The 16,517-nt window shown below is 33.9% G+C and overlaps 1 protein-coding gene across 3 annotated transcripts in view; it reads left to right on the top strand.

The window, feature by feature from the left end:
- ATAD2B (ATPase family AAA domain containing 2B) overlaps positions 1-16,517 on the top strand; it is a 149,151-nt gene that overhangs the window by 62,967 nt on the left and 69,667 nt on the right. For all 3 annotated transcript variants that reach the window (XM_082852156.1, XM_082852155.1, XM_082852157.1), the window contains 3 exons: positions 767-857; positions 6,276-6,587; positions 8,911-9,046. In XM_082852156.1, the coding sequence (XP_082708282.1) occupies positions 767-857; positions 6,276-6,587; positions 8,911-9,046 (539 nt within the window). The remainder of the gene's footprint in view (positions 1-766; positions 858-6,275; positions 6,588-8,910; positions 9,047-16,517) is intronic.

Below are 16,517 nucleotides of genomic sequence, written 5' to 3'. Positions count from 1 at the left end.
GTGATTATGGACTCATACTTCAGTGTTTATTTTTTACTGTGGGAGAAAAAGAAATTTCATTTAATTTGGAACCAAGATGTTAAAATTTTGATTGTGCTATACAGTTAGATTTAAGGTAAAGAATGCTCTTTTGAAAGAAAAAAATCAAGGTAAAATTGTTTAAACCTTTCTTTTACAGTGAATTCAATTAATATTTATGGAGATTACCTTGTTATATATTAAATGTGAAAGCATTAACTAACCTACAAGATGATGTTTATTATATTTATTTACTTAATTGAAAACTTCTTCAACTTAAAACTTTAATGATACTTTATGCATATTAGAACCAAAAGGCCTGTGAAATCTAAATATAAGGTTTGTTTAAAAGATGATTATTATAACTCATTAAAGTTTTTTTGTTTACATGTTTTCAAATGGTTAAAATGACTTGGAGGAAAGTGAAATTTAGTTTTGAGTTCTAGTCCTATATCAGTCACGTTGTCATATGTGCCGCTAGTCAAGTTCCTTTACCTCTCAGGATGTTAAGTATCTTAGTTTGTGAAACAAAGATCTCTGCTACATAGCTCATGGGGTTATTATGGGAATCAGAGTTGATGCGGATGCCAAGCTGTTTATGTTTCTTTTAAAATAAACAGTTGCTTTTCTGGGATATGGTTAGTTGATAAATTTGTTCCATCTAATACATTTTGGGGTTGAGGATATTTTATTTATTTGTACTTTTTTCCTTAGGCAAGATTTTATTTATCTGTGCTTTTCTTCTTAGGCAAGAAAACACATTTTACAGATCCATACCAGGGACTGGAATCCAAAATTGTCAGATGCTTTTTTAGGTGAATTGGCTGAAACATGTGTTGGTAAGTGCTACTGTTTGAATTTTTTGATTGTCATTGTTTGTTCTGATCAGCCTCCCTTTCCCCTTATGTTTGGAATGTGAATGAGTATAGTTGTGTTTTTGTGCAATAGATGGCTTTGCCTTTAAATGTAAACATTTCACTTGACGTTTGAACACTTCTAAATTAGAATTTTAGCTGCCATTAGGTGTTTTGATTATCAAAGCTCAGTGGTCATATGCCTTTCATTGAGTGCTGGATTTCCAGTATTACTACAGTGTCTCCTTTTAGGAATTGTTCCCTTTCAGAAGTTTTACTAAGAAAAATAAGCTTAAACCAGAGGTGAAGGTCCAGGGATAGGGCAGGATTGTAGTCTTTTACTTCACAGATTACATGATGGACTCATCCTCATGCTGGTGGTTTAGAAAGAAGTTGAGTGAGAGGAGTCTTCAAAGAAAATACTTAATGACATCTGCTAGTATTTCCCCAAATGTAAAACTCTCCAAGTTAATAAGTTATTCACAAAGTAGAAGATCTCCTACAGAGTGAACGAACACTACTGTCCTAAAAGGATATGGTGAGAGTGTTTTATGTACATACATGACCATACATAGGAGACGGAATTCAGAGGTTTTAGAATTCAGGGTTTTGGCTCTAATTAGGTCTGAAATAAAAATGAATGTGGTATTAAGCAACTGAATATACACACAGGTATTTTTCCTTCATTCTTTTTCTGTCTTTTGTCTGTTTTCCTCTCATTCTCTCAAAAATATAAATTAAAAAATCTCTCCATGAACTTTTTTTAAGCATTATGAAGAAGTCCCCCTAATAAGTCCACTAACAGTCAGCAGTCTACTTGGGAAAATTTTAAAGTTACCAAAACCAAAAAGAACAACTTAGTTAAAAAATCATTGTGGTCCACCATCAAATAATTAAAACTTAAATAGAACATTAGTCCATTCAGTTAGCTACATCCGAATTATCCTCTTCATCCACAGGGACCTCCATCTCCGAAGCAGCATACCTCAGCTTTTGAACCACAAAGACCTCGACATCTTCTGGTGAGGAGAAAACGTAAATCTCTCCAGCACTACTCCAGTTTAAGCTTTGCCTGGTATAAGAGAGCATGCGCCAAACCCATTTCATGTAAATTTGGCTTGACCTTTGCAAAGCCTTGTGCTGCTTTATGGGAGAGGGTGGTATTTGGTACAAAATCCAGTCTTTGCCCTTTTTGAAATTTGACCCCTTTTATTTCCTGTTACTTTTATGATATTATTGTGTTACAGTATAGATCAGAATGGGAAATATTTGTAGATTCATCTGTGAATTTGTCACAGAATGATCCTTAACTGAAATAAGCAGAAGTCTTCAAATAATTTTGGAAATTCCCTAAGAGTAATTTTAAAATTACTTTTTTACCCTATCTACCATCTGAAATATTATATACTCTAATTCTTCATCTCAAATATTAGACTCTCAGTTTCCTTTTTCATTTCGAAAGGCCACTCCTTCTCATTTTACCAAGTTATTTATTTTAGCTTTTAGTCTGTTTCTTAAGTTAAAAAAATTTTAAGACATACTTCTTTATAGGACTGAAAAAGTTCTCTTGCCTTTTTTGGGGGTGGCGTTGCTGGTTTAGAATCTGCTTATATATACTCTATTTTCTTACTGGAGAGTGACATAAAAATCCATTATAATTAACTGACTTCTGATTTTGATTATGACATTTATTTCATTTAAGTTCACTTTAAAAAAAAAAAGAAAAAAGTAAATACAGGTCTTCCAACAGGAACGGAATAGCAATAAATTTTTAATTCATTATGAGCTTAGCACTTAGGTATCCCAAAGATGTTTTAACATGTATGGGTTCAGCTGAATGAAATTTATGCCTAACAAAAGAGTATGCAGTCTTAATGAACGACTGCAAAGATAGTTGACCTCTTGTTAGAGGTTATGGATTTGGTAACTTTTACCTTGAAATGAATTCCCAAGTACTTGGAGGTTTGCATGCATAATAGGTGTGATTTTTAGTAGTCTTCAAATAATTTGGTATCCAGAACATGTGCACAAATAGTAGGAACTTAAGGTTAATGAAGAACTTTAATCTAATCATATTTCTCTATTCATTTTCACTAAGAGGGCCAAAACAATGAAAGGGTATCTCTCAGTGTGGCATCTTAGCTTGTGGACCTTCATTGTTTGGTATTTTACTTAAAAAGTAACTTCATAAAATTTTATTACCTTTCTCTAGTTTATAACCTCTTTGAATAGCTTATATTTTCATTCTTTCAGACAAATTTCCATCTTAATAGCAGTATTTAGGAATGCGTTTTCTTTGGTATCTAGCTATGTGTGTTCATCAGACTATTAGAGTTGTAATGGTAGAACTAGTATAGTTATGGAATTCTTATGGAAGGGATATTGATATTTAACATCAACTTTTAACTCTCAAAAGGCTGTATTTCAGTATTTCTAGAATAGTCATATCATCTATTTTTCTAAACCAGGACCCTTTTGAGAGTGAAAAAATACGCTGTTAATTATGACAAGGCAAATGGCCAAAACCAGGACATGTGGTCACCCTTAATATAGCCTATTTAGCCATGGTTATGATGTACCTTTAATTCTGTTTTAGAGTCTAGTAAGGAAAGTGTATTATTAATTCAGTAGTTCTCAATTTTTTTGTATATCAGTATCACTTGTAAAGTTTTCTCAAAATACACATTTATGATATTAAACCACCACTTAGTGATTCTGATTCATTAAGTTTGTCGGGAATCTATTTTTGACTCATTTTCATTGTTTATTCAGATGACTAGTCAAGGTTGACAACCACAGATAGTAATTCTCATTCACAAACAAATGTAAAGAAGATAAATCCTATCATTTATAGTCTGTTGGTTATGATAATCCATGAGAAAATTTACTTCTTTATTTTTTTTCAAGGATTAGTTTATAACTAATGATGAAATTCAAACTTCCAAGCAAAAATTAGGATTTTTTAAAAAACAAAAAAGGGATTATAAGCTACACAGCAGTTCTCAAAGGGCATTCTATAACTTATATTTGTCATTGTGAGCTGACAGCTTGCCAGCACTTAAAAGACTTTAGCGATGAGATTGGTGATGATATTAACAAATGTGATTTTTTTGATATGGTTAATAAAATGTGTCAATATACAAAACATCTATTTAACTCAGTGAAGAAAATTTACTTCTTTAAGTGGAATCTATTATTGTTGATAAGCTTTAAAATTATCTTTAATAAATTAAGAAAAAATGAACAAACATTGCTATTTATATTATTATGTCAAACATAAATGTTATGGGCAACATTTACTACATAAAATACCTTTTAGTGGCTTTTTTCTGTTCTGCATTGTTTTTGAACGTTTTCTCTTTTTTAATTAGGTTTTTGCACTTAAAAATAGGGTCATGTAGTATGTTCACTAAGTATATATACTTTTAAAGAAGAAAAAGAAATGTGGTTTATATTTTTTTGAAGACGGTAGTTTATTCTTTACTTCCTCTGAAATGGATTATTTAGTTAACTGTTTATAACTGAGCTGGTGTTCTACAGTTATTTTGTTGAACTAATGTAACAGATGTGTATGGAACAGGAAAAGATACTTTTTGTCAGGTTCATTCATTGAGAAATAGAAAATAAAATGAGAGACGTGGTAAACTTGGTTATTCTGAAGAATTATTTGGGAGATTGATTGCTGTCATGGGGCAGTGTTAATGCTTAATCTGCTTATAGTTTTCTGAATTAAATTCTCATAGGTCATATTAAGTTTTCCCCTACCTCTGAATAAATGTTTATGAATATAGTACTTGATAGTTTTCATTGAAATTTTTAGTTACAGTGAGTAAGTTGGTTTAATAGTAAAAGAATTTAGATTTCTTAGAAAAAGAAAAGCCTAATAGATATGATTCATCCCCTTCTTTCTTGTAATACATGGTAACCTAATAGTTATACGTTTCCAAACTATAACCTTGGAGTTACTCTTTTCTTTTTTCATTCATTCTTTCACTCAAGAAATATTTTTTGGATATCTACTGAATGCCAGGCCAGGCATCGTTCTTGGTAGTTGAGATACATTTAGCGAACAAAACAAACAAATACCCCTATTCTTACAGAGGTCACATTCTAGTTGGGGAAGGCAGACAGTAAACATAATAGGTAGATGATAAGGTTGTAAGTGCTGTGGAAAAAGGAGAGCAGGGTGAGGAGTTTTCTGTTATGTGTAGAACTTGTTTAACGTGATCATTTGCCCTACTGAGGGATATAGGGATAGAATTTATTATAGATGTGTGAGTCAGTTTGATTTATATGGTTTTGTTCCTTAATGTTCTTTTTCTGCCAGTTAGTCTGGTACTATTTCTTTTCTGCTCGTAGTTTTCCTATCTAATCACCATTTTAATTTCAGTATTTAAGTGTTCTACAAGGTCATTGTGAGATATAAAAAGATAAATAAACCTGATACCACTCTTTGAAGAGCTTAGGGACTAATGTTCTGTAATTAGTTCGGGTGGTTCCCACTGCTGGCATAACTGATAAAGGTGGCCAAATGCAGGTTTCATTGTCGATATAAAAAAACACCATGACTAGTTTGAGGTTTTCTTCCCATTTGTGGTAAAAACCTAAGAGTTCATATGTTTTTCTATGTATTTGTCGCTCAAATGAATGAAATGATTTCAGAGCACTGGTGGCTTGATCTGTTGTTTAACTACATGATCAGTTAAATATGGGTAATGGATGATACCTCATATCTTTGTAGCCCTTTGAACTAGATTATCAATCATTTTAAACTAAATATATATATATAAAGGAAGATAATGTAGAAATTTAATGGATTCTCATTCCCTGTAATACCTTTGGAACTATCAGAGATGATCATAACTTTAAAGTATAGTTTTGGGGGTAATAAGATATTAACCTGCTTGTGGGTTGCACTCAGAGTTAGTAGTAGAATAGCTCTGATTTTGAAGTTTCCGCTTATGTATACTACTGTGTACTGCTCCATTATATGTGTTTGGAAATTAGTAATATTAGAAAAATTTATAGAAAACTGTAATGTCATGAGGACTAAACTAATAATTGGAAATATTGATGAAAGATTGATATAAAACTATTTTTTTAAAACCTTTCCTGAAGAAAGATGTACATTGTAATTGGTTTTGGCACAAAATATATGACTTGTTTTCTTTTAATATCATTAGTTCATGTGTTTGTTAATTAAAATATTCAAAACATTTTTAGTTTTAATGAGTAAACAGTTTTATTAGGTGACTTTAAATGGTCAGTTTTCATTTTGCTAGTGAAATTGCACATGATTGATTTAGTATTTTATTTTAGATAAAGATGTGCATATTTGCAAAATAGAGTTGATACTTGGAAAAATGGACTTACCTTTGTTATCCTTTTCCTTTTGTGCATTAGGCTATTGCGGAGCTGATATCAAGGCCCTGTGCACTGAAGCTGCCCTGATTGCCCTGCGGAGGCGTTACCCCCAGATCTATGCTAGCAGTCATAAACTGCAGCTAGATGTTTCCTCAATAGTGCTCAACGCCCAAGATTTTTACCACGCAATGCAGAATATCGTGCCTGCTTCCCAGCGTGCTGTCATGTCTTCGGGACATGCACTATCCCCCATCATAAGACCACTGCTGGAAAGAAGCTTCAACAACATCCTAGCAGTCTTGCAAAAAGTGTTTCCTCATGCCGAAATTAGCCAGAGTGACAAGAAAGAAGGTAGTATAAATTACCTTTTCATATTGTTAAAATGAAACAAGTACAGGCATAAGTAAATAAATTCTGAGTTTTCTTATAAGGGTATTTATGTGTTACTCTTTTGTATTTGCCATGAATATAGGAAATGTATCCATTTCACTGGCCACTGTTTATTCTAGGCCTAGCATATTCTGGCATACAGTAGTTGCCTAGTCAGTGTCCATAAAAAGAATGAATGGATGTTTGTTCTGTTTGTTCACTCTTGGAACATTCTGACTATCTTAATGTAGGAGTGTTACCACCTTTAGAAAAGTTGGCTATGATAGTATTGGCTTACATTTCTTTTATTATCATAAAGCCCTTACATAAATTGTCATTTGTTAATCCTCGTAACAATCCTGGGGGTAGGTACTCTTACTCTATCAAAAATGAAGATGTTCACTTATATAGGGTCACTCAGTAAGTTCTAGGTCTTGCTCAAGCTCAGGGAGCCTGACTCCAGAGCCCATGCACTTAACCATGTTGCTATAATGTCCCTCTGGATTCAACTCATCATACTGTTTTATTGGCACAGCACTCTGCAGTGTGCTGCGCTAATGGAGTGTAAATTACTAGTAGGGCAGTAAATTAGAACCTGATGATAGAAGGTCTTGACTTCTGGCCTCAAGATTGTAGTTTGGTTGGATTTGAGATAAAAACAGAAAGCTACTTTTAAAAATGTTACTCATATACAGGAAAACTCTAGGTTCCTGTGCTAATCAAAGTAAAAGCCCATCAACTTAGAAGAGACAGTAATTAAAAAAAATTGTCCTCATTTTCTTTGTTTAACATGTAGTCTGCACTGTATAAAAAATTGTCCAATGAATTATGTTAATGGTAAAACGGTTATATATAGTAAAAATCATCGATATTCAATGAATTTTGCTTGTCATAGATGTATTTTCTCATGAAATATCACATGAAATATCTCATGAAATATCACATCGATTACTTGATTTCTTAAATTTGTCAAATGAGGAGGAGAACAAATATTATGTATGAGCCAGCTACTCTGCCATGAATTGTACATTTCTTATCTCTGATTTTCAAAACTGAGGATATGTATCTTCTCCCAATTCTTTTTAATTTTTAAAAGACTATGTCACCTTTAGAAGGTCATAAAAATCTTACCTTCTCTTCTGAGAGATTGTAACTTCCTTACTTGCATTTGAGAATTTTTTTATGGCATTATTATCTGTGTTTTCTTATCATTTTATCCCCATAAGTATAAAGTATGCTTTAGTTTCATTTTTTTTTGTCACATACCAGTGGAGGAAAGAAACCAAATTTTCTTTGATTATTAATCATTGTTTTTTAGTTATTTAGATATATTATTCTGGATTGTTTTGGTCTTTAATATTTTTCTTAGACAAGTATCCTTTCCTTATATATGAAATTATCAATCACATGGTACTCAATTATTTTCTGATTAACCTTTACAATATTAGTTGTATTAAATACTTGGCTTTTAAAAGCCATTGAAATCTGTGTCTGCCAGCACAATTCAGTATCTCATTTTAGAAAGCATGCCTATTTTTTTTCTTTGTTTTTTTGGGGGAAGGGTATGATTTCTGTCAATCTTAATTTCCTCCCATTTCTCCTACCCATGTAGCATTGCTTTTTATTGAATGAATTGACGCTTTTGTTAGGTGTGTATGAATTACGGCTATTAATACTTTAGGTTGTATTCCAGATAAATTTTTAAGTATGGCACTTTCAATAGGAATTTTAGTTCCCGTTAGTCCATCGAACAACTTAAGACCCAGTGTTCCTTGAATGAGTACATTTTTTAAGATTGGTTTTTTTCCCACTGAATTCCTGAGTCCCTTCTTAACTAAGACTAGATTTTCCTTGAAATATGTGTGTGTGTGCCATGTGAAAAAATAAAGGTCAATTTGTTCCTTGTTGCTTTTGTAAGAACTGGGCCATACTTCAATTACTCTATTAATTAAACCATTTATATTAAATGTACTGGTTTTGGTCAAAATTAACTTAGAAATTTTTAGTAAGTAGGTGAGTATTTTATGAGAGTGCCATTTCTTTTCCAGAGTTCTTGTAGTCTCCCAAAATGCATCTCATAACACTTAACTAGTCTGTAAAGGTGAAAGAATTACATTGGTTCCATTTATAAATTATTCAGAATACTGTAGTTTGTCAATTTCCTTGGACAATCTGTGTTATTTGATGGATAACTTATTAGTTTTTGCCACTTGATTTTTAAAACAGTTTTTCTTAGCTTTGGTAGGGCACTAATATTAAAGGACTTTTTAAGCCTCATAATCTTTGTGATTTTTTTTTTAAACAGATATAGAAACTCTGATTTTAGATGATAGTGAAGATGAGAATGCTTTATCAATTTTCGAGACCAGTTGTCACTCAGGATCACCAAAGAAACAGTCATCAGCTGCTGCTGTACATAAACCTTACCTTCATTTTACAATGTAAGCAATTTATATCATTGATTTCAATTTATATTGAAATTTCTTTCAATTTAGAGTGATTTTTACTACTTTATAGTTAGAATTACAGTATATTTTTACTTATGGTTGTAACCTGGAGGACTTTGTTTTTCTGTTGTTTGGACACAATTCTGGAAAACTTTACTGTGTCTATGTTTTTGTGTGGTAATAAATTGGTTTATTGGTCAACTCAAGATATTTTTTCCTAAAATGATTGTGGGATTTTTTTTTTTTTTTTTTTTAAGTAGAGTAGAAGGAAGGGTTGCCTTCAGAAAGTAAACCCATGTCCCCAATTTTATTGCTTTTTATTTGAACTAAAGTGGACAGAAATAAAATATTTACCATGATCTAGAATATTTTGATTGTAATAAGTTTCATATGATAATTTAGGATTCTAAGGGTACTAAAGAGGTTTTGAATTAGAAATTGCTCAGTAACTAAACAAATAACTTTCTGATTCTCCAAAACCTCATTAGTTTACACTTTCCTAATTTAGATTTTATGTTTTTTCTGTTTACATTTACCTTTGTCTATATTAAAGCAGCTTTTGCTGTGCACTTCAATGGGTAAACAATTTTAGTGCTAATGTAATTTTAAATTAAGAGACTAAATAGTTTTCAAATACTAACAGCGTCATCACTTGCATTTACATAATTATCATGATAGTTAAAGAACCATAATGCTCCAGTCAAGTAGGTCTAATAGGACTTTTATTAGAAGACACTGGATTGTGTATACTTTTAAGTAATTTTTCTTTAGAGATATTTTGAACACATTTAAGTGTTTAATCAAAGTTTTTCCCATGTAGATTTTGGTGAAATGTTAATTTGATTATTTGCATTGATAACCCTTCCTTGTTTTTTGGTTTTTGAAATGAGACTAAATTACTTTAATTTACTCTTTAACAGCAAGCTCTTCTATTAGAAACTTTTTTCTTCACTCCAGAGCCTTTCTTTTATGCCCTCTGGGAAGTTTTCTTAAACTGTTTCAGTGATTTTACAGATCTGTTTATTAATGGCTAAGGGAAAACCAAATAATCATTTTTTTCTGACTTTCACCTGGCTAGCCTGTGTGCCATGTGTGTGCTGTTTGTTTTGACAATTTTAGTTATTTGAATTGAAATACATAGTAGGAGCTAAGAAACTATCAATTTTTCAATAAGAACATTCTGTTACTGATTTAATGTATATCAGTGGTATGGCTTATTTTGGTTGGCTTAGCCTTTTTCAAGGAATTGGTTTAATTTTAACCTCTTTTACATACGCTTTTCTAGTTCATTGCTTTGACTTTAATAGTGAGACAGCTATATCCTAGAATGAGCTGTTTTTTAAAGATGTTTTGATAAATTATTTATTTATTCACTCATTCTGCCATTTTTTTTTTTTTTTTACCCTGTGCCAGGCATTGTACTAGGTGCTCGAAGCATGAATAAGATATAACATAGTTCTTACTCTGGAAGAGTTCTTGTTCTTGGGGGTGACAAACATTGTGATATGGCTAAAGTGTTATGAAAGCAGAACTAAGAAGCTTCCACAGGGAAGTCCAGGAATGCTTCACAGAAAAAATGGTGACATTTGCTGTCCTTTTGAGTATGAAGGTATAGGAGTTAGCATTTGTTGCTCATTACAAACTAGACATGTGGTAGGTATATAAAGCTGGGGCTTCGTATATAGTAATACATATAGGCCTCTCAACAGTCATTAGCATTTGTGGTATCATCATTTTATAGATGAGGAAACTGAGATACAAAGAAGTTAAGTAAATTGCCCATGATCATGCTGCTAGTAGGGGGCAGACTTGGTACTGTTTGTTTCCTGGGATCATATTCTTTCTCTTGTACTATGTGGTTTCCAAATTGATTTCTGAGCTTAATAGGTAGATAGGGTTTTTTAGGGTAGGTTGGATGATACGATTTTTCACACTTTCCAAAGAAGCATTTACTTTAGAACATAAGCCTTTAATGAGGACTACACATGTATTTTGTTGTTGTTGATTTGGTTTGGTTTGGCTTTTTTGTTCAAGCAACATGTGTTAGCATGCCAGATTAATACATAAAAGATTCTAGACAAGTAGAAAGCATGACTTTAATGCTGGTGTCAGTAACACTAGTTTGGGCATTGATGGTAGGTTTCTTTTTCTGGGAATAGTTTCCTAAAACAGTGTTGCAACCTTTTCTTTAGATTTAAGATGAAATAGAAGTCAAGCTATTTAAGGCCTGTCAATCTGGTAGAGAACCCTTATGCTGGAAGATAAGTTTTCTTTCTTATTGTATATTACCATAAGGGGATTAGAAACAGAACTTTTTAAGGTTTTCCAAATGAAAGTAGCTTTGTTTTTTCTGATTAGAAAGATGATATACTCTGTAGAAAATTCAAATAAAAAAGAAGAGCATAAAGAAGAAAGTAAAAATTAAAGCCCAAGCACCTGAAGGTAATATGTGTTAACATTTTGGTGACCACACTTCCATATTCTCTGTATCCATATAGACAGACCCATATATTATCTTATACAAATTATATTCTCCTGTAAGGTTGTTAATGTAACTTGCTTTCCCCCCCACTATGTTGGGAATATTATTTCATGTCAGTATATGTTTAATGTCATTCTTTTAAAATAGCTGCATAGTATATTTTTTGGATGTTTCATAATTTATATAACCTTATTGATAAAAATTGAAATTTCCAGTTTTCCTCTTTTATAAACAGTGCTGTGATAGACATCTTTCTAAGTATACATCTTTATAACATTTTCTGATTCAGACCTTAAGATAGATTTTAAAAACTGATTGCTGTGTCAAAGTGTGTATACATTTCAAAACCTGATAGAGATTGTTAAATTACCTTCCAGAAAGGTTGTACCAATTTACATTTCATCACTAATATATGAGAGGGTTATTTTTTCTATTCCCTTGTAATTTCTGAGCACTGTTCGTCTTTTAAAATCTTTGCCAACTAGATAGATGAAAATAATATTTTCTTATTTATTTGAATCATTTGCACTTTCATATATTCATTCACTCATATAGATATTTTGTCAAAGTGCCCATCATGTGCCAGATGTTGTCCTAGGTAATTGGAATATGTCAGTGAACCAAATATACTAGGATCCCTGCCCTTACTCAGCTTACATTTTAGATGGAGACGGACAATAAAACAATCAGTATGATAGATAAAATGTTAGAAGATAAGTACTATGGGAAAAAATGTAGAGAACACTAAGAAGTAAGGGAATCTTTGGGAGTGGGATGAATTGCAGAATATCCTTGGATATACATTTTGGCATATATTTGGCATACTTGCCAAATTTAATTTCAGAAAATTGTACTTTTTTCCATTCTCACTATTCATGAGAATACCAATTTTCCCATCATCTATTTGCTAATAACAGTATTCTAATATTTATCAATCTAACAGATAAATGATGTTTCTCAATATTTTCATTATTTTTCATCTTTGTTAGTAACTACCAAATCTTTCTCAAGCCTAGATCACTCTTGAGCTTTAAACTTTGTCCAGTTGCCTGTCACCCTTTGTTGTCACAGATCTTTCGGTATATGCTGGCTTGTGTCTTTCCTTCTCTTCCCATGAGTCCTATGAGCTACCATCCATTCAGTTGTCCCAGCTAGAATTCGACATCATTCTCAACTCTTTCCTCTTTCTTCCCTTCTATATCTAGTAAATGACCAAGTCCTATGGATTTTTCTTACTAAGTAAGTCTAATTCCAGGCTCTTCCTTCTACCTCCTCTGACACTTCTTGTCTATACTGTTATTAACATCTCATGCCTGGGTTATTATAGCAAACTCCTAACTGGTCACCTTTCCTATTGTTTCGCCTTCTTTCAAAACCCTTTCCTATACTGACATGCTGAGTTAGAGTTGTCATCAAAAGACATGTGTATGCTTATGTCACTTCCCCTGCTTAAGCATCTTAATGCTTCCTCATTGTCTTCAGTGTACATTCCAACTTTTAACGTGGTTTACAGAACCCTTCATAGCCCTTCACAGTCTGATTCTCCTTCCCCCTTCCCCTCCCTTACCCCGGTATCTTTACCCTTACATTACCCTAAAACCTTAAAAGAAGCTGGCTGTAATGAACTATATCCTCTACCCCAAAGGGCCAAGAGGTTTTTTTAGCCTCTGGTCCTTTGTACATCCTGTTTTTATTTCTTGAAATTCATCCTTTCTGCCTTCGATCTGTTGGGTTTGTGCTTTCATAACACTTTTTCAGGAAAGCCATTTATGAGTCTCTGATAGCACCCTGTACTTAAAGACTGCTGCTTATTAATCACACTGAATTATAGTAATTTACTTCCTTTTTCCAATAAATGCACTGAGTTATGAGCTCTATGATAACAGTGGTATTGTTGGATACCATGGGCCAAGGCATTCAACATAGGAAGCATTCTAAAATTGTTGAATGAACATTTTTTAAGAAGTTATTTATTTCTATTTTCTTTTTGAATTGTCTACATTCTTTGTATAAGAAGGTATTTTTTGTTAAAATACTGTCATATAAGCTCTTTATGCATTAAGAACCAATCCTATTAATGGCAAATTTAATTGTCTCATTTGAGTGTTTGCCATTTGGTTCAGATTGTAATTTTTGAGTAACAAAAGCTTTTAGATTTTTATGAATTAAAAATACATGAGGGCTTTCCTGGTGGCGCAGTGGTTGAGAGTCCACCTGCCGATGCAGGGGACACGGGTTCGTGCCCCGGTCCGGGAAGATCCCACATGCCGCGGAGCGGCTGGTCCCGTGAGCCATGGCCGCTGAGCCTGCGCGTCCGGAACCTGTGCTCCGCAACGGGAGAGGCCACAACAGTGAGAGGCCCGCGTACCCCCCCCAAAAAAGAAAAAAAAACAAAAAACATGAATCTTTTGTTTTTTTTTGTTTCTGTGTTAGAATTCATTTTGTTTTTTGAAATGAGGATCTGAATCCTCCCTATTTTTTTAATAGATTTATTTATTTAATTAAGTAATTTAGTTTTTGGCTGCATTGGGTTGCTGTGCGCGGGCTTTCTCTAGTTGCGGCAAGTGGGGGCTACTCTTCGTTTTGGTGCGAGGGCATCTCATTGTGATGGCTTCTCTTTTTGTGGAGTACAGGCTCTAGGCACGCAGGCTTCAGGAGATCTGGCATGTGGGCTTCAGTAGTTGTGGCTTGCAGGCTCTAGAGCGCAGGCTCAGTAGTTGTGGCACACGGGCTTAGTTGCTCTGCGGCATGTGGGATCTTCCTGGACCAGGGATCGAACCCGTGTCCCCTGCATTGGCAGGCGGATTCTTAACCACTGCGCCACCAGGGAAACCCCCTCCCTATTTTAAAACAATACTTGTGTTATAATTCATCTCTGTTCCATTTATTTTTATGCTTATTATCTTATATAAAATTCTTTCAATTACTATGATTTGTTTCCTGGGCTGCTATGTACCACTGATCTGTGTTTCTTTTCTTTGGTGTATTCTTCATTCTATTATTCTGTTCTGTAATATGTATCAGTATAAAGTAGGGCGCATCTTAACTTTGTGTTTTAGAACCTGGACTTGGCAGTTATATGGACACCCAGTTGTATAATCTTATACCTAACCCCTCTTAGCCTTGGGTTCTTTATCTATTCAGTAAGAGGAAACTTATGTATTTCATAGAATTGTTAAGAAAATTAAACAAGAAGTGTGTATGAAGTGCTAATTACTAAAACAGGTTTAAATGTTCTGAAATTGGAGCTAGCACACTTATCTAAAATTTTCTTGATGTTAGCACACTTATCCAAAATTTTCTTGATGTTCTTTTTCTTTAATTTAAAAAAAAATTTATTTATTTGGCTGCGTTGGGTCTTAGTTGAGGCATGCAGGATCTTTAGTTGCGGCATGCGGGATCTTTTAGTTGTGGCATGCAAACTCTTAGTTGCGGCATGTGGGATCTAGTTTCTGACCAGGGATGGAACCTAGCCCTCCTGCATTGGGAGTGTAGAGTCTTAGCCACTGGACCACCAGGGAAGTCCCCTTGATGTTCTTACTTGATTATTTTTTCAGATAATGTTGCAAATAAGTTTAAATCTACCCCCCCCGCCCCCCCCGCTCAAATCTTTTTTAAGATTTTGATTTGCATTTTTAAAATCTATAAAATAAAATACTATAAACCAACCATATGTATATAGTTAACTATAGCTAGGTATAAATGCATAGGAAGAATTGACATCTATATTCAGGCTCATGATGTATTCTATATAGTTTCATACCTCTCTCCTTAAGATTATTTAATATTGTTTATCATTTGTATTTTTGCAGTTGTGAATAGAATCTTCCTTCCTTTTTTATATTGGTTATTGATGGTGTTTAGGAAAATCTTTTGGTTTTTCTATTTCCATCTTCAGTCTTGTTATTTTGCTGGTAGACTATGGCAGTCATCAGTTGATTCTCTTGGATTTTCTAGTGTATAATCATGTTCTTTACAAGTAACAGTGTTTGTTCAATTTCTTTCCGTTAGTTCCATTTTTAAATTTGCTTTATTCTTATTGCATTGCTTAGAATTTACTGCATTATCTATAGTGATATTAGATAAACTTTTTTCATTTATCTTTTTTTTTTTTTTTTTTTTTGTGCTACGCGGGCCTCCCACTGCTGTGGCCTCTCCCGTTGCGGAGCACAGGCTCCGGACGCGCAGGCTCAGCGGCCATGGCTCACAGGCCCAGCCGCTCCGCAGCACGTGGGATCCTCCCGGACCGGGGCACGAACCCATGTCCCCTGCATCGGCAGGCGGACTCTCAACCACTGTGCCACCAGGGAAGCCCCTCGTTTATCTTTTTAATGGTGCTGTAGAATCTTGAAAATACTGATTGAGTTTGTTTTAATATGTTATCCTAAATTTGCCTTCTCTGGTGTAGGGCTTTAGATATCGTATATTAGGATAAGAACAGTTAAGTTTTTTTGGCCTAGAAACAAAATTGCTGCCAGTGAAGGAGTCCTACTTTTTTTTTTTCCTATTTTAAAAACTGTGGTAAAATGTACAATAGATAGCTAGTGGGAAGCAGCCGCATAGCACAGGGGGAGATCAGCTCGGTGCTTTGTGACCACCTAGAGGGGTGGGATAGGGAGGGTGGGAGGGAGGGAGATGCAAGGGGGAAGAGATATGGGGATATATGTATATGTATAACTGATTCATTTTGTTATAAAGCAGAAACTAACACAGCATTGTAAAGCAATTATACTCCAATAAAGATGTTAAAAAAAACTGTGATAAAATATTTATAAAATTTACCATTTTAACCATTAAAAAAAAGAAGTCCTACTTTTTTTTTTTTTTTTTTTTTTTTGCGGCACGCGGCCCTCTCACTGTTGTGGCCTCTCCCGTTGCGGAGCACAGGCTCCGGATGCGCAGGCTCGGCGGCCGTGGCTCACGGGCCCAGCCGCTCCACGGCATGTGGGATCCTCCCGAACCGGGGCACGAACCCGTGTCCCC

Source organism: Leucopleurus acutus, assembly GCF_964270905.1.
Source record: "Leucopleurus acutus genome assembly, chromosome: 12".
NCBI lineage: Eukaryota > Metazoa > Chordata > Mammalia > Artiodactyla > Delphinidae > Leucopleurus > Leucopleurus acutus.
This window is presented reverse-complemented; position numbering and strand designations above follow the sequence as displayed.